General features: G+C 44.5%; 1 protein-coding gene across 1 annotated transcript in view; it reads left to right on the top strand.

Moving 5' to 3' along the window:
- Positions 1 to 19433, top strand: part of NHERF2 (NHERF family PDZ scaffold protein 2) — a 199570-nt gene that overhangs the window by 168914 nt on the left and 11223 nt on the right. The window contains exons 3-4 of the mRNA XM_082260628.1: positions 241 to 420; positions 18357 to 18513. Coding sequence (XP_082116754.1) covers positions 241 to 420; positions 18357 to 18513 — 337 coding nt within the window. The remainder of the gene's footprint in view (positions 1 to 240; positions 421 to 18356; positions 18514 to 19433) is intronic.

Below are 19433 nucleotides of genomic sequence, written 5' to 3'. Positions count from 1 at the left end.
GCCGCCGCCGCTTTTATATTTACTATCTGAGAGCAGGGAAGTGACCGGGACAGGAGCGGAGATCACTTGTATTTCAGCACAGCTGTTTTAATGTACCCGCTGCATTACATACAGTGCGGAGTACCGGAAGTGACGAGGGGTAGGTTTTTCTCACGGGTAGGTAATTCTCACGGAACACCGGCTGATGGACAAATGTCAGAAAACCACAAAATAAACGTGCGTTGCTTTGTCTCTTTACAGGACATAAACGGACAGGTGAAGGAGAGGTGTCCCCGTCTGTGTAATTTAAAGAAAGGGCCCAATGGCTACGGATTCAACCTGCACAGTGAAAAATCCCGGCCAGGCCAGTTTATCCGTTCTGTGGACCCCGGATCCCCAGCAGCCAAAGCTGGGCTGAGACCGCAGGACCGTCTGGTCGAGGTATGGCTTCTCATATGACTTATACACGTTTACATGCTTACCGTTTCTTCTTATACATTAAAACATCTCTAAAGCCAATATTTTTTTAGTTTCAGACGGAGTAGGGAATGGGTAAAACCTAGTGATCGATCGATATCGGTTTTTCGTGGCCGATACCGATATTTTGGCCAATGCATATCGCTATTGGCCGATATTTTTGTACATTTAAAACATTTTTTTTTTTGGACAGGTAGTTTTGTGGAGGGATCTGAGGGTCTAAAAGACCCCAAACACCTCCTCTGCACTTAAAAGCATTCAAAACGCCAAGTTTGGTTGTTTTGAATGCTGTCATTTTTTTTAATCTGGCGCCAGACAGTACCCGGAAGTGATGTCACTCATGACATCACTTCCGGGTTTTTGCATGGAGACCCGATCAGAGCTGAATGCAGCTTTGTTTGGGTTTTCGGCGGCCATGCAGGCTGGTTGCCCTGGGCGAGCCGCGGAAGGCGGCGGGAGGAGGGGGACATCCCCTCCTGCTCCTTGTAATGACAGCCGACCGTCGGCTATGGACGCTGGTACCGGGGTGATGCCTCTAGCTGCAGACATCACTCCGGTACAAGCACTTTCCCGAAATATTGGCAATATCGGTAACCTCCGGGGGCAATTCTGATATATCGGGGAAAGTGCAGATCGGCCCTCGATATATCGGCTTTGCCGATAATTGGTCGATCCCTAGTAAAGCCTGTCAAGTTTTTTTTTTTTTTGCTAGTCATGTCTCAATGCTTAGGATTTCTTTTCACTTCCTGTCCTGTAGACACAGCAGGAAGTGAGGAATATCCCCCATTAGACAGTTGTCACTGGAACACGTGTGTCTTCCTTCTCCTTGGCTTGGTGTTCTGTTCACAAACTTTTGGCTGAAGTCAAGTTTTTTGGATTGAATGGGAGATTTACTCTCAGTTCCTGTCCCTGTGATGAGACAGGAAGTATGGAATATTCCCCTAAGTACACAAATTGCAATAAAACACACAATCCACAGATGAATTAAAGTGTATGGAAACCCCACAATTTGTTCCCTTTGGATCTGTTAAATATACCTTTGAAAGTGTTTTGGTAAAGAGGTTGTAAACCTCACAAAAAAAAAAATGTAAAAATAAAAACCTGAAAGGTAAAGAGCGTCCCATACTAGCTCATTGTGAAATACATTAAAACGAAGCCACCACAGTACCGCCCACACAACACTTACACGAACGACATGTTAACCCGTCTTCCCTCCGGGTTCACGTCCTCCGGCCATCTGATTCGCTGGAGCCACGATGATGTCACTTCCGCTCATGCGCACAGGAGCCGCCGTTCATGGCACAGGGCTCTGAAGGAATGGCACGGGCGGCTGTTTCTTCAGAGAGCATGCACCAGTGATGTCGCTGGCTGCATGCAATGTAAATATCTCCTAAACGATGCATGTTTAGGAGATAGTTACAGTACCTATAGGTAAGTCTTATCATAGGCTTACCTATAGGTAAAAGTTACAGAGGAAGCTTTACTTCCTCTTTAAGTACAAAGAATACCCCTTAATCATGTCAGAAATACAGAGCTGTCCTGTGACCAGTGCTCAATTCCTGTGTTATCTCAGAGGCGGTAATTAGCCCTCTCATTTCTCAATACGGAATAGTAAGTCTTTACATGGTGGAAATGGAAGGGTAGTTAAAGGATAATTCTCCTTTACAAAAACCTGCCTATGCAGATAAGGGATGTTTGTAGATAAAAGCAAACTGAGCAGCTCTGACTAAAGATGAATAATTCCCTTGCTATAGGTGTAGGCCATTTACATACCTTATGAAGCCTGACTGGAATACTCCCAGGAAGTTGCTAACTGAGGCCTAGTCATTACAGCTCACCTCCTCCATTACAGGAGTAAGCTCTTTCTCTGATTCAAATCCCCTCACATGCTCATTCTCTCCCCTGATATGGTAGCTCTAAAGTCAGCATTTGAGAGCTCACTCCTGTGATGGAGGAGGTGAGCAGTGATGACTAGGCCTCACTTAGCAACGTCCTGGGAGTATTCCAGTCAGGCTTCATAAGGTATGTAAATGGCCTACACCTTTAGAAGGGCATTATTTAACTTTAGTCAGAGCTGCACAGCGTGTTTTTATCTACAGATGCCCTTATTCTGCATAGGCAGTGGTAAAGGTGAACTATCCCTTTAAGCAAGACAAAACTGAACAGGGCTGACACCACGTAGCTCACAAAAATGCTGTATGTTGTCAGCCCACAACAGGACTTTAAAAGCCGAAAGCATTTCTGACAGCTCAACGGTCATTTTTTTGTACTTGCAAGCTGGGTAACTAACACACACACTACAACTGATGTCACACTGGTGATCCTGTCTCTGGCAACAACTGGGCACTGACAGGATCACTCACCTGATTCCATGCCCAACTTCCTAGCTGGCCTCACAAGTGAGTCATTGCCTTTAAGTGACATACAGAATACTCCGGCTCGCTCATCTTGACAGTTGGGGAGTGTCACATGAGTGTTTACTGATCTGCATAGTGATCTTGTTGCTCATCAGCAACAGAATCACTACTGTGGCATGGTTCTAACACACAAAAACACACACTAAACACATATACACTAACACACACACACACACACACACACATACATTAAACACATACACACTAACACACACTAAACACATATACACTAACACACACTAAACACATATACACTAATACACACACATACATTAAACACATACACACTAACACAAAAACACACACTAAACACATATACACTGACACACACACACACACATACATTAAACACATACACACTAACACACACATACACTAACACACACACATACATTAAACACATACACACTAAACACATATACACTGACACACACACACACACACACATACAATAAACACATACACACTAAACACATATACACTAACATACATACATCAAACACATACACACAAAAACACACACTAAACACATATACATTAACACACACACACATACATTAAACACATACACACTAACACACACTAAACACATATACACTAACACACACACATACATTAAACACATACACACTAAACATATATACACTAACACACACTAAACACATATACACTAACACACACACACACACACACACACACACAAACATACATTAAACACATACACACTAGCACAAAAACACACACTAAACACATATACACTAATACACACACACACACAAACATACATTAAACACATACACACTAACACAAAAACACACACTAAACACATACACATTAACACAAAAACACACACTAAAAACATATACACTAACACACACAAAAAAAAAATTAAACACACACTATGGGGTTGATTTACTAAAGGCAAATGCACTGTGCACTGCAAGTGCACTTGGAAGTGCAGTCGCTGTAGATTTGAGGGGAAGATCGGAAATGAGGGGAAATTCTGCTGATTTCTACCATCCAATCATGTGCATGCAAAAATGCTGTTTTTTATTTTCCTTGCATGTCCCCCTCAGATCTACAGCGACTGCACCTCCAAGTGCGCTTGAAGTGCCCTTGTAGTGCACAGTGGATTTGCCTTTAGTAAATAACCCCCAATGCCTACTCTTGCCACTGTCAATTTCAGTTGAAAGCACAGTCCCTGCCATCTATATCACCTTAGGCCATAGCCTAGTTGGCCTACTGGAAAATCCAGCTCTGCTTAAAGCATCTTTAAACTGATAAAACATAGTGAAATATTCACGTATTGCAGAGATGTACTTTTGTTTTCAGTTTGTCTTGACATATACTTAACAATTTCTCTGCCACCAATGAATGTCATATGTCAGCAGTAGCAGGGGGGTTTTATTAAAGCAGCCGGGAATGTGTGTATTTGTCACAAGTGCCCCAATTGCTTCCTCAGAGATCTGGAAGGACAACCTTGTATGCCATAAAAAGTTAGAAATAGATGAAACGTATGCTCCAGGGTCTCTGCTTTCAGGAAATATATATTGTTTGGGGGTTTTACCTAATCTGCAGGCTTAAAATTATTTTTTTATCGTGTGCAAAATTTGTTCCGGCAGTCAGGGCTGCTGTTCGAAATCAAGGGGCCCCATACAGCTTACCAGACATGCCCCCGCCCCTCGGCCAAAAGTGATTGAGGACATAGATTTATCATTCCTTTCTCTACAGCCTCAGCTACACAGATGAATGAATTGGAGGCGCTCTGAGGCTTCCTACTCATTTACAAACTAAAGTATAGTAAACACGGTATACTATGCTTCAGTGATAAACGGACACAGGAGTGATTGGTACTGATCGCTCACTGTGTTCATTCAGGAAAGGAAGGAGCCAATAAATGACATCCCCCTGTGTGCCAGCAGCAGCTTCCAGCAGGAGAGGATGGAAGCTGGCAGTGCTGCAGGGGAAAAGGGCACACAGGTGGACCCGGGCGGAAGATGGAAGGGGCGCATGCGCTTGAACCAATCCCCTTGCAGTGCAGCCCTAGGGAGGAAGAGGAGGAGAAGCTGGCAGGGCTGCAGGGGGAAGGGGCACACAGGGGGGCCCTGACGGCAGATGAAAGGGGCGCATGCGCTAGAACCAATCCCCTTGCAGTGCAGCCCTAGGGAGGAAGAGGAGGAGAAGCTGGCAGGGCTGCAGGGGGAAGGGGCACACAGGGGGGCCCTGACGGCAGATGAAAGGGGCGCATGCGCTAGAACCAATCCCCTTGCGGTGCAGCCCTAGGGAGGAAGAGGAGGAGAAGCTGACAGGGCTGCAGTGGGAGACAGATGAGAATCGGTGCTTAGCAGGTGCAGGTGTTTGTTACCTTACTGGCCACCAATTTAGGGGAAATTTCCTTACTGAAAATCACTAGATACGATACCTAAGCTCTACTCCTTGACTAGCAGGTGCCTGGACCCCCCCTTTTTAACTGATGGAGCCTGGGCCCAGTACAGGAGGGCCGGCTGTACTGCCTTATCTAGGTTTAAGACAGAATGCGTCCCTAGGCAAGGTAGCAGCTTTGGCTCCTACACCATCCCATTCTTTAACATTGGTAAAGATAGCAGTAGGCACAGAGAAGGTGCCCTGTTTGCAGTGTCAGTACTGGCATTGCCCCATCAAACCCCAAGCTTCCTGCAAGCCCTTCCTTCTTTGTAACATGTCAGGTAGGTGCACAGCTTTGACCAATTGCACTATCCTCCTGGTATTCTGTAGGAGTATGAAGGTTGTAGCTGGGCACCTTGAACATCCACCAGACCTCCGGCTCCTGCCTGGGTTGCCTTGTGAATGATCCATCACAGGCACTGGTATTCTCTGTATCTTGCAGTAGCAGGAATTAGAATGAAGATAAATCAGCTGGGTTCCGTTACATTTAAATTGTTTCTTTTAATAAACATCTGTCATTTTGAAAGAGGACACTTCCGTATGTTGTTTTATGTAGTCAGTTTAACTGATCGGTTTCCTGAAATGCCGGTATCTTATTACAGTGTGTAGGAGAGTTTTGGACATTCGGCATAATATTCTAGAGGGGGGGGGGGGGGCAAGACACAGCTTTGTGGCTGTTAAGGAACTGGGGAGTCTAAACATGACCTGCCGCTCAACAGGAAGGACAGAGAACAGAGGCTCCGTTCACAAAACTAACACACCACAATAAGTGACAGTTATTTTCCAAACAAACTGACAACTATTTTTAGCTGATTCCAGTGGAATCAAATAAGGAACCCTTGGCAGCATTATGTCACTTTTATTGGAAAGTTTGGTCTGTTACAGGCAGTGGAAAATAAAACGGATTTATTAGAAGAATCAACAGGTAATAAAACTATATTACAGGGAGGACTCGGGAAAACAAAAACTGCTGTATTCATGCTATTGGCACACTGCATCATATATAGTATGTCTTCTATTCTTGTTTTGCCCATAGTTATAGAGCAGCAGTCCGGATCTCCAACATGCTGCGAGCACAGGGCATTGTAGATGCAGCACAATCGTACAATATAAAAAAAATATTAAAAGCCATCCACATTTATTACTGTTTATGTAGTCTAACTGCATTAGAGATAAATTAAAATAGCCCTATCAATGCAGGATCTTTCTGCCAAAATCTGGCATTAAAAAAAAAATAAGCATTTTGGTGCGTAATTACTCTGGACTTTATGTCCACAGTTGGCTAGGGGTTCCTTGAGGAAAGAGCAGTGGTGGACTAATCTTCACCCTGATGGTGCTTGCATAGTTTTAGCACTACCCTCACTTGGCAGGGCCATCTGCGTAGGACCAGTAGATCCTTTCCACTCATCTTTTCAGGTATGTTACTGATACCAATGATGTTCTTATCTGTCTGTAAAGGGTAAATTTCCTTACTGACCACCAATGTAGGGGTTCGTTTCCTTACTGGTCACCAATGTAAGGGTTTGTTACCTTATTGGCCACCAATGTAAGGGTTTGTTACCTTACTGTCCACCAGTGTAGGGGTTTGTTACCCTACTGGCCACCAATGTAGGGGTTTGTTACCTTACTGGCCACTAATGTAGGTGTTTGTTACCTTACTGGCCACCAATTTAGTTGGAAATTTCCTTACTGAAAATCACTGGTTACTATAGCTAAGCTCTACGCCTTGACTAGGAGATCTGTGGCTGAAGAATACAGGTAACGTGACCAATAAAAGGGTACATTTTCTTACAGGCCACCAGTGTAGGGTTTTTACCTTACTGGCTACCAGTGTAGGGGGTTTATTACCTTATTGGCTACCAATGTCGGGGTTTGTTACCTTACTGGCCAACAATGTAGGGGTACGTTACCTTACTGGCCACCAGTTTAGGGGTTTGTTACCTTACTGGTCACCAATTTAGGGGTTTGTTACCTTACTGACCACCAGTTTAGGGGTTTGTTACCATACTGGCCACCAATATAGGTTTTTTTTTTACCTTACTGGCCACCAATGTAGAGGTTTGTTACCTTACTGGCCACCAATGTAGAGGTTTGTTACCTTACTGGCCACCAATGTAAGGGGACATTTCCTTACTGGAAATCACTAGATACAATACCCAAGCTCTACTCCTTGATAAGGAGATCTGTGGCTGAAGACCGGTGCTCCTGGCTGGGATGTGCTGTCCCTGTACACCTGGATAGTAGCAAATATTAGCTGGCAACACAGTAAACTCCAAAAAAAAATGTTTTTATTGGCTACATGTAGAAAAAAAACAGTGAATACAGCTAACGCGACCAATGAAAGGGTACATTTCCTTACTGACCACCAGTGTAGGGGTTTGTTACCCTACTGGCCACCAATGTAGAGGTTTGTTACCTTACTGGCTACCAATATAGGGGTTTGTTACTTTACTAACCACTAGTGCAGGTTTTTTTTTACCTTACTGGCCACCAGGGGTTTGTTACCTTACTGACTACTAGTGTAGGGGTTTGTTACCTTACTGGCCACCAATATAGGTTTTTTTTTACCTTACTGCCCAGCAATATAGGGGTTTGTTACCTTACTGGCCACCAATGTATGGGTTTGTTACATTCATGGCCACCATTGTAAGGGCACATTTTCCTTGTGAAAACCACTGGAAACTATACCCAAGCTCTACTCCTTGATTAGGAGATTTGTGGCTGAAGACTGGTGCTGCTGCCTGGGATGTGCAGTCCCTATATATCTGGATAGTAGCAAATATTAGCCAGCAACACAGTAAACTCCAAAATAGGAATTTTATTTATTGGCTACATGTAGAAAACACAGTGAAAACAGCTCACACATTTTGGCTGTTGTAGCCTTACTCATAGCATCATTCTTACTCATGCTATATGTAAGGGCACAACGGCTGAAATGCGTGAGCTGTATTTACTGTGTTTACTACATGTAGCCAATAAAAAAAATCTTATTTTGGAGTTTACCGAGTTGACGGCTAATATTTGCTACTTTCTTACTGACCACCCATGTACAAATGACTGATCACCATAATGTACTAAGACCTATAAATATAAATTCAAATGGGGTTCTCTAGGACCTGAACATTATTTCCAGGGTTCCTCCTTGGTAAATAGGTTGAGAAAGTCTGCCGTAGACCAAGCAAGCATTTAACCCTTGCATGGTGAGGGTGAGAAATTGTTGCAGGGTTATGTTTAACAGTAATCTGGAGCTCAGCTTTATCTGTCACAAGGCCATCTTTCACGGGCACCTGTATCAGTGATGTCATTGTTGTGTTGTATCACCATTGTAATGTGCTTTATAAATTAGTCAGACTGGCATTCTGCAGTGCAGTACAAAAGAGGGTAATTTAATAACACATCAGACATTGTATTGGTGCATCAATGTATTTACATCAATGGCACACATTGGTTATAAACGCCATTACAAGAGTAAGCGCTTGGCATGTTCCTGCTAAGATGACCCGGACAAACGCCATGTTCATTCGGACAGGTGGTTATCCCTAAACATATGTGCTGCTATCTGATCTGCCTTTTCGTTGCCCGAGACTGCTGAACCCTGGGTGCCCTCTGCCCGCTGGATCTGTCATCTCCTCCCATTGTGTCCCCAGCAAGCCTTGCCCCGCAATCCATGGGCCCCACTGCATAATTCATGCAGGCAGCGCAGCCATGCGAGCGAGCGAGCGTGCTGTGCCAGTTGGAGGAGGGCCGCCTTTCTTTTCTGACTGGAGGATTGGGGAACCTGATCCGGGCCCAGCACCTTGCAGACTTCAGTCCGGACATGCATATTTCATAGAGCATTGTAGGCCAGAGGATTCCCAAGAGATGCGTATAGAGAAACAGCTCATTCACTGCACCAAACCTGTACCTGGAAAGACAAAACCGCCTCCAACAAACTGTTTGCTTTTCCTTGAAAGGATTATAAACTTATTTTTTATCTCCACTGCAGACTTGTATGGCCAAAATGTTTTCTTTACGTATGGATAGAGTAGTGAGAGATTAGACCCCCTGTAAAGTTTTTATTGCTATCTGTGACTCTGTTGTAGAGATCGCCAGTCTTTTCCAGTCTTGGTGACCGCTGAGACAGGAAAGGAAGGGAAAATCTTGCCAAAATTATATAGATAGCAACCTGACCTAGATTCCACCCCTTAGGTTTTTTGTTTGTATACCCCATTGTCATAGATTGAAAGTGATGGGAGATCATGAACAGGAGGTGAGGGGAAATCTCCCAGTGGAGAATCCTATCTAAGCGCCAGTTCACATATATGCAATGACAGATGTCGCATGTGATTCGCACTGCAAATCACATGCGAAAGTCTGTGCGATGCAAATTCAGCCATACAGATTACACTGCATCTCCTGTACCATGTCCACAGCCTCTGACATTTCCTGTACCATGCCCGCAGCCCCTGCATTTCCTGTACCATGTCCAGAGCACCTGCATCTCCTGTACCATGTCCAGAGCACCTGCATCTCCTGTACCATGTCCGCAGCCCCTGCATCTCCTGCACCATGCCCGCAGCCTCTGACATGTCCTGTACCATGCCCGCACAGCCTGTGACCACCTCCTGTACCATGGCCGCACTTTTACCCGGAATTTGCTGATATATATATATATATAAAGCCCTATATGCTTTCATATCTGTCTTCTCTATATATAATACACTCTTCACATGTGCTTTAAATGCATGGTTTTCCCTTTTATGAACAAGAAAATAATGACGTTATGCTGTTGGGCCGGCATAATAATGCTATGGGGCTGGTATGAAATTGTTTCCAGGGCTGAATTTTATTCCCAGTCCGGCCCTGGCTACAATGTAAAGTAGTGAGTGTACAGCTTGTATAACAGTGTAAATTTGCTGTCCCTTCAAAATAACTCAGCCGATAATGTCTAAACCGCTGGCAACAAAAGTGAGTACACCCTAGGTGAAAATGTGCAAATTGGGCCCAATTAGCCATTTTCCCTCCCTGGTGTAATGTGACTCGTTAGTGTTACAAGGTCTCAGGTGTGAATGGGGAGCAGGTGTGTTAAATTTGTTGTTATCACTCTCACTCTCTCATACTGGTCACTGGAAGTTCAACATGATACCTCATGGCAAAGAACTCTCTGAGGATCTGAAAAAAAGAATTTATGCTCTACATAAAGATGGCCTAGGTTATAAGAAGATTGCCAAGACCCTGAAACTGAGCTGCAGCATGGTGGCCAAGACCATACAGTGGTTTAACAGGACAGGATCCACTCAGAACAGGCCTTGCCATGGTCGACCAAAGGAGTTGAGTGCACGTGCTCAGCGTCATATTCAGAGGTTGTCTTTGGGAAATAGACATACGAGTGCTGCTAGCATTGCTGCAAGGGGTGGGGGGTCAGCCTGTCAGTGCTCAGACCATACGCCGCACACTGCATCAAATTAGTCTGCATGGCTGTCATCCCAGAAGGAAGCCTCTTCTAAAGATGATGCACAAAAAAGCCTGCAAACAGTTTGCTGAAGACAAGCAGACTAAGGACATGGATTACTGGAACTATGTCCTGTGATCTGATGAGACCAAGATAAACTTATTTGGTTCAGATGGTGTCAAGCGTGTGTGGTGGCAACCAGGTGAGGAGTACAAAGACAAGTGTGTCTTGCCTACAGTCAAGCATGGTGGTGGGAATGTCATGGTCTGGGGCTGTATGAGTGCTGCCGGCACTGGGGAGCTACAGTTCATTGAGGGAACCATGAATGCCAACATGTACTGTGACATACTGAAGCAGAGCATGATTCCCTCCCTTCAGAGACTGAGCCGCAGGGCAGTATTCCAACATGATAACGACTCCAAACACATTTTCAAGATGACCACTGCCTTGCTAAAGAAGCTGAGGGTAAAGGTGATGGCCTGGCCAAGCATGTCTCCAGACCTAATAGTTACATAGTTTGTGAGGTTGAAAAAAGACATCAGTTCAACCTATGATGTGTGTGTGTATGTTAGTATATTGTATACCCCTGTATGTTGTGGTCTTTAAGGTGCCCATCTAAGTTTTTTGAAACTATCGATGCTCCCTGCTGATACCACTGCTTGTGGAAGCGAATTCCACATCCTTACTGCTCTGACAGTGAAGAACCCCTTATGTATTTTAAGGTTAAACCGTTTTTCCTCTAGTTTTAGTGAGTGGCCACGTGTCTTATTGTATTCCCTTTCTCTGAAAAGTTTGTTCCTTATGCCAGCACAATATTTGTTCATTGATATCATATCCCCCCTCAATCGTCTCTTCTCCAGAGAGAATAAGTTCAGTGCTTGTAGTCTTTCCTCATAGCTGATGTCCTCCATTCCCCTAATTATTTTTGTTGCCCTTCTCTGGTCTCTCTCCAGTTCCAGCACATCCTTCCTGAGGACCGGTGCCCAGAACTGGACAGCATACTCCAGATGTGGCCAGACCAGAGTCTTGTAGAGCGGGAGAATAATCTCTTTATTTCTGGAGTGAATCCCCTTTTTTATACATACCAGTATTCTGTTGGCTTTGCATGCCACTGCCAAGCCTGTTGTCTACCAGTACCCCCAGGTCCTTTTCCATCTTAGACTCACCCAGAGGTTCCCCCCCTAGTGAGTAGCTTGCTTTCGTGTTTCTGGCACCCAAGTGCATTACTTTACATTTACCTCATCTGCCATGTAGTTGCCCACCCCATTATTTTGTTCAGGTCCGCTTGTAAGATTTCCACATCCTGCATAGAAGACATTGGCAAAAGCTTGGCTCAAGGGATGACTTTCAATAGATTGCAGCGAGATAGCTGCTCTGCTACGCACGAAACCCTGACCCAGAATCAGGTCGTCTACGAATGATTTAGCACCGGGTTCCCAACGAACATGCGATGCACTCCGGGAGAGAGGCGGCCCACTTCCATCCGCGCTCCGGCCCCGAGGCGAGCGCCTCTATGCTCCCTATTGAGCATCTGTTGGGTATCCTCAAACAGAAGGTGGAGGAGCGCAAAGTCTCTAATATCCTCCAGCCCCGTGATGTCGTCATGGAGAAGTGAAGGAGGAATCCACTGGCAACCTGTGAAGCTCTGGTGAACTCCATGCCCAAGAGGGTTAAGGCAGTTCTGGAAAATAATGGTGGCCACACAAAATATTGACACTTTGGGCCCAATTTAGACATTCCCACTTAGGGGTGTACTTACTTTTGTTGCCAGCATTTTGGACATTAATGGCTGTATGTTGAGTTATTTTGAGGGGACAGCAAATTTACACTGTTATACAAGCTGTACACTCACTACTTTACATTGTAGCAAAGTGTCATTTCTTCAGTGTTGTCACATGAAAAGATATAATAAAATATTTATAAAAATGTGAGGGGTGTACTCACTTTTGTGAGATACTGTAAGTATTTCATAATGAGCTAGTATGCAATTCATACTAGCTTATTATACCTTTGTCTTACAGGTTTATTTTTTTCCCCTAGGATTTACAACCTCTTTAGGGAGATTTACTAAAACTGGACCACACAGAATCTGGAGCAGCTGTACATAGTAACCAATCAGCTTCCAGGTTTGAGCCCCCGTTCATATTTGGCTGATTTGAGATGTCAAATCTGAGCCTATTGCTGGCAGCGGCACCATCTGAATCGGTGCGACGCCAACTTTGCGGCTGATTCCCAAAAGTAGTTTCCGCACTACTTTTGGTGACTTCGGGGGGGGGGGGGGGCGATTTTAATAGACATCTGTGCCTGAACCCGCACAGATGTCTCTCAAATTGCCCCCGAACTCGCACAATTTCAAACCCGCCCTCAGTGTGAACGAAGGCTTTTTGTCAAAGCTTCATTGAACAACCTGGTCCTGCACTGTACCAAGATGAGGAAGCCTGCGAGAGTGAGGAATAAGATAAGTAGCTGGCAGCGGCACTGTCCGAATCGGTGTGACTCCAACTTTGCGGGAGTGAGGAATAAGGTAAGTAGCTGGCAGCGGCACTGTCCAAATCGGTGAGAAGCCAACTTTGTGGGAGTGAGAGATAAGGTAAGTAGCTGGCAGCGGCACTGTCCAAATCGGTGTGACTCCAACTTTCTTCCCTAGCCAAACAAGCCATGCAGGGGGGACCCTACTTCTTGGGCAAATTTAACAATGGCCCTGGACCGGGTTTTAGGGTTCATTCACTCGTGCAGCTATAATTGCTTTGCAGTGAGGAGGCGATATGTCACATCCTGGTCACCTGTTTTACCCCTTAAAACGCTGACCCATTCCGCTTAAACGAATGCATGCGATTGCAGGGAGGTTGTGGCCTGGTACCATTCACTCGGAAGGGGTTGTGTTCATAGGTGGTACCGCACACCGAATGCAACTTGCCATTTAATTTGTACCGCGACATGAGCAGCCACATTTCTACGTTTAGGTGGGCGGGGGGTGGGGGGGGGTGTTTGGTGTTGTCAGTAAAACCTGCTTTTATCACCCCTTGGCCACTTGTTTGAACAAGCCCTTAAGCCGACCACAGATGGTTTAAATCTTGGCCGGTCCTGCAGGGATTCGGACCGTCTGTTGGCAGGCTGATTGGCTGATTGCACCCATTGACAGACTTGGGTACAACCAGCATGTTGGATTTTTACATGGGATTATTGCCAGCGGCTCCCTGTGCCCCCCCACAATGACTCTATGAGAGGGAATCAAGTGATTTTCTAAAAAGGAAAGAAAAAGGAATAATCTATGGCTGGCTCTAATGGAGTGCAGTAAAATCACATGCAGATGGTTGCATAGAGCAACCCAGAAGTGTTTGTGTTGCCCATAGCAACCAGCCCGTCTCTTCCGTAGGTGAGAACCCTATACTACGAAGAAGATTTGTAGAGGATGAAGTTGGTTTTGGGGGAAAGCCGAGTCCTGGGAAGAGTCAGGGAAAAGTTTAGTGTAGGGGGTGGGAGAAATAAAAGGGGTAACAGTGGGGGGGAGGAGGAGGGGCGAACGCTGTGCGGCCCAAGAACAGAGCAAAGTAATTATTTCTGCAAGGAGAAAGTAGGAAGCGGTTGCTAGGGAACCAGGGAAAGAGGCATTGGTGTTTGTTTTCATTGCCAGAGCGCAGGGCAGAGTGCAGGGAGCCGAGAAAAGAGACCATTTCAATAGGAGAGGGCTGCTTAACCCCTGCACCGCCACCACCGCCGACCACAAACAATGCGCCCTGAAGGCAGCTCCTTTGTGAATCTACACAATGGCGGCGACTCGTTCTCACACTTGGTGATTGTCAGAAAATGGCCTACTTTCACACAACCATTTCTACCAAGTGTGAGAATGAGCAGCTATGGCCGGCTAGACAGAGTTTTCAGCCTCCTAGGATTTGTAGTTCCTTAGTGACTGCGGAAACACTATTTATTTGAGTTTATTGTTAAGAAACAAGCGGCGGAACTACAAGACCCAGCATGAATTGCCAGATTCTGTTGTGGCTTCTCAGTGGTAAAACAGATCCAACATGCTAATGATAATCAAAATGTTATAATCATTATTATTATTACTTTTTATTTTTGTTTTTTAAACTCTAATATACCTTAAAGGGTATTCATTATTTTGCATGTAATTCTTAAGGACGAGCAGCCCAAACCAACTATTTACATGTGATTTTTTTTTTACTGTGCGTTCTTCTTTATAACATCTCGGGTATGATAAAGTTTGAAACACAAAATCATGAATTATAATATAATAAATAACTATAAAAAAGTTAAAGTATATATATATATATATATATATATATATGTGTGTGTATATATATATATATTCATTATATATATATATATGTGTGTGTATATATATATATATATATATATATATATATATATATATATATATATATATATATATATATATACACACGTGTGTGTGTGTGTGTGTGTATATATATATATATATATATATACACACACACACACACGTGTATGTGTATATATATATATATATATATATGTATAAATATATGTATAGTACAGTAAAACTGCAGGCAAGGGCACTGGGGGGCAAACTAATGTCAATTTATTTTATTTAGCAATGTAATCCAATAGGATTACAATATATCAGTGTGTTTGTGTGTTTTACTTTTCAAATTTGCCGCTGGTTCCACCCCCCTGCAGCGTGACGCTCACAGGGAACGGAAGTCGGGGCACAGAGCATCAGGCGGAAGATCAGGCCGCCGTATGCTGCAGGAACACATCGCGGGATCCCAGTGACAAGGTAAGTAACCCCTCTACCAGGATCCAGCGATGCTCCCTGGCGGTACTCCGAGTGTGGCCTGGGGCTACCGCTAATGGCACTGAAATTCCACCCCGAGGAAGGCCTGGCTCGCAGTCTCCGCTCTAATTCATCCCAAAGGTGTTCTATCGGGTTGAGGTCAGGACTCTGTGCAGGCCAGTCTAGTTACTCCACCCCAACCTCGCTTATCCATGTCTTTATGGACCTTGCTTTGTGCACTGGTGTGCAGTCATGTTGGAACAGGAAGGGGCCATCCCCAAACTCTTCCCACAAAGTTGGGAGCATGAAATTGTCCAAAATGTATATCTATGCTGACGCCTTAAAAGTTCCCTTCACTGGAACTAAGGGGCCAAGCCCAACCCCTGAAAAAAAAAACCCCACACCATAATCCCCCCAAAGGATTTGGACCAGTGCACAAAGTAAGGTCCATAAAGACATGGATGAGCGAGTGTTTTTTAGACATGCTGCTAGGTTGATTGGCCCTAGTATGTGTGTACAAATTGGCTATATACATTATCACATTCTGCATGCAGGTCCCAAACCTGTGCAGTTTAGGGGGAAGGGGATTGAGGAAAGACCTGGTGACTTGCCTTGAAAAAAAAAAAAAAAATACTAGAAAATTCTTTGGAAAAGACTTTCCAGTGTATCATACACAGTGCCCAGAGAGCTGCACCTACAGAATCTATGAGAGTTAGATACAACTAAGCCCCCAGTCACAACAGTGCGATTTGACAGGTCCAATTCACATGACAAGTCACACCATATTGTCGGCAATGGAACTGTTCAAATCAGTGGGTCACCAACTTTGTGGCACCACACCGATTTGGAGAAGTAGTTCCTGCACTACTTTTGCCGAATTCTGGTGCTACTTGCTTAGACATCTGTGAAATCGAACAGATGTCAGCCAAGTCGCACCTGAAGTTGCACTGACATGTGGCTTTGAAATCGATTTCAAGTGAAGTCGCATGATTTCAAAGTCGGATTTAGTGTGGACGGGGGTCTAAATGTATATATAAATACAGGGAGGATTTACTAAAACTGGAGCACTCAGAATGTGGTGTACAGCTGTGCATTGTAGCCAATCAGCTTCTAACTTGTTCAATTAAGCTTTGCCAATAAAACCCGGAAGCTGATTGGTTTCTATGCAGGGCTGCACCAGATTTTGCTTGCTCTAATTTTAGTAAATCCCTGTCACAGTTATGTCTGCTCAAACCTCTGAGCAAATGGATACCCTAGGCCCCAGGGTAAAAGCACAGGGTGATTAATTTTACAAATACCGACTTGAACTGGAAAGTCAAGCCTAAACCCGCCCCCTTCTACTTCCCGCACCTCATTGTTGACGAGGACCCACTATTGTTTTTCCTAGTAACCGCTGTACACTCAACCTTTCTCAGTGTTTCTCAACCTTTCTAAAGGCCTGTACACACAATAAGAAAATCTGAAGGGAAAATTCGTCCGACGACCGATCTGCCGATTTTCGGATTGTTAAGCCCCGTACACACGCAACGATTATCGGCCGACCGATCGTCCGACTTTTGTCCAAGTTGTGTTTTGTTGGTTGGAATGTGCCTAGACTGCACACAAATTTTCTCAGCCAACAAAATTCTACTTCAGAAGTGATGTCATGTGCTGGTTTGCTTTCTTTGTGTTCTTTCTTCTCTGAGCATGCCCAGTCTTGCTCATTAGATTTTTCCCTGTCGAAACCTGTACTGACTGCACGAAAATTGGCCAACAAAAATTTTATAGTCGGAGTTGGTTGTCAGAAGCATCATACTAACAAGCCGAAAATGGGCAGATCGGACGTTGGCCGAAAATTCCCTGCCAATTTTCGACGCGTGTGTACGGGGCTTTAGTATGGTGCTTTCGACAGCCAACTCCGACTTTTCGGCTGACAAAATCCTGATGTGCAGGCTATCATTTTTTTGTGGTCCGTAATACAACGTCCGATTTTCATCTCAGTACAGATTTCGACGGAAAAAAATCTTAAGAGCAAGACTAGGCATGCTCAGAGACGAAAGAACACATACAAAGCAATCCAACACATGGCATCACTTCTGAAGTAAAATCGTACGGGAAAATTCGTATGAAAATAACCTCTTCACTTTCCACATCAGACTAGCATGCCACAAAAAACGGACGACAGATCGTTCGATAATCTTATCGTGTGTACGGGGCTTAAGTCAAGGCACCCTTTAAAATGATGGACAGTCTCGAAGCACCCCATTCTAAAATGTAAAAGCTATTCTAATAGGTATACATAATGCAGTGTCATCCACACGTAGGAAACCCAACGTTAGAGGTGATTTTTTCTTCCAAAAGAAATACACTTTTGCACACTGGTACTGACTAGTACCCCAATGTTCCTCTTCTCCCTCAATTTCTCTCCATCAGTCAGCTAATGTCACCCCATTGCTGAGGGAGAGGGGCAGGGGAGGGTCATACAAGGATTCTGCGGAGGCAACAGACATCCTCCTTATTAACAGATGACACCATTGGTTGTTAGGATGCCAGTGTCTATAAAGTAGTAATGGTGCATAATGAAAACCCGTGGCTTTGTGTAACTAAGAGGCAGGCTTCATCCACACGCTGGCTTGTATACAATTTTTGATCAAGCATCTTGCCAAAACTCCCCTAAAGAAGCCTCAAGGCACCCCTGAAGAAGCCTCAAGGCACCCCGGTTGAAAAACGGTGCACTAAATACACGGCACTCTGCTTATTATGCATGGCTGATAGCTGAATACAAGCCCTAAATGTTCCAGAATTTCACTTTGTATTTTAATATAAACTATTGCTGTGCTAGATCTATGTCTGACTGCTGATCTTCCCTATCCAGGTGAATGGACAGAATGTGGACAACATGAAGCATTCCGATGTGGTGGCCAACATCAAATCCAGGGAAAATGAGACCACGTTACTTGTGGTGGACCCAGACACAGATGACTACTTCAAGAAGCTTGGAGTCACCCCCACAGAAGCCTATATAAAAGGAGGTACACCCCAGCAAACTTTCTTGTATTAAGATGCATTTTTGCCAGTGGACCTGTCACAAAATACTGAACCTGGGTAAACAAACCGGGGAATTGACTAAACTCCCTGCACAAATATATTAGCACGAGAAACTGAAGTGGCCTGCGCCACATTAACTAAGCAGATAAACCTGTTTCAGACTTATCTGTTCCACCTGCATATTTCTTTTTCAGAGTGAAATAGAAACCAGTGCAGGTCTGCTCCTAATTAACTGAGGGAATATGGCAGTTTTCCATATACTGTAGATTCCTGCCAGGTGTGATCTTATCATATGGGATGTACAGGATTCCTCCTCTCTGCTCGTGTAGTGATCACACTACATGAGCAGACCTGGCTTGCTTTCCAGCCCTTCGCCTCCCTTTCACTTTGAGCTGAGTGGGGATGGGCAGGGAGCTCAGAGCATGCAGCTCCAGCTCTCCATTCTCTGTGCTGTGTGCTGTATTTGTCCCTGCCACATAACAGAGAACTGATCGCTCCTAATCAACCAAGGCCTTTGCTAATTAGGAGCAGCATCTGCTCCATTTTAATGTTTTGAAGAGTGGTGCAAGCACTGTACTTGCACAATTTTTTGTTAATTTCCCCCAAAGATTTTGTACGTTTTTGTTAATGCCACTGACATTGTGCCATTGTATTCCGACTTCTTAGATGACTGTATGAGGTTATTATTATAAAGGCAATTCTTAAAGAAGTTGTAAAGTCAGGAAGGATTTTTTGATCTTAATGCATTCTATTCATTAAGATAAAAAGCCTTCTGTGTACAGCAGCTGCGCTCAGCACCCTCTAATACTTACCTGAGCCCCCTCTCTGTCCAGCAATGTCCAATAGTCCCGCGGCCGTCCGGGACTCTCCCTCCTGATTGGCTGAGACACAGTAGAGGAGCTAT

This window comes from Pelophylax lessonae (assembly GCF_965119305.1).
Source record: "Pelophylax lessonae genome assembly, chromosome: 6".
Taxonomy (NCBI): Eukaryota; Metazoa; Chordata; class Amphibia; order Anura; family Ranidae; genus Pelophylax; species Pelophylax lessonae.
The sequence above is the reverse complement of the archived record's forward strand: the minus strand, read 5'-3'. Positions and strand labels throughout refer to the sequence as shown.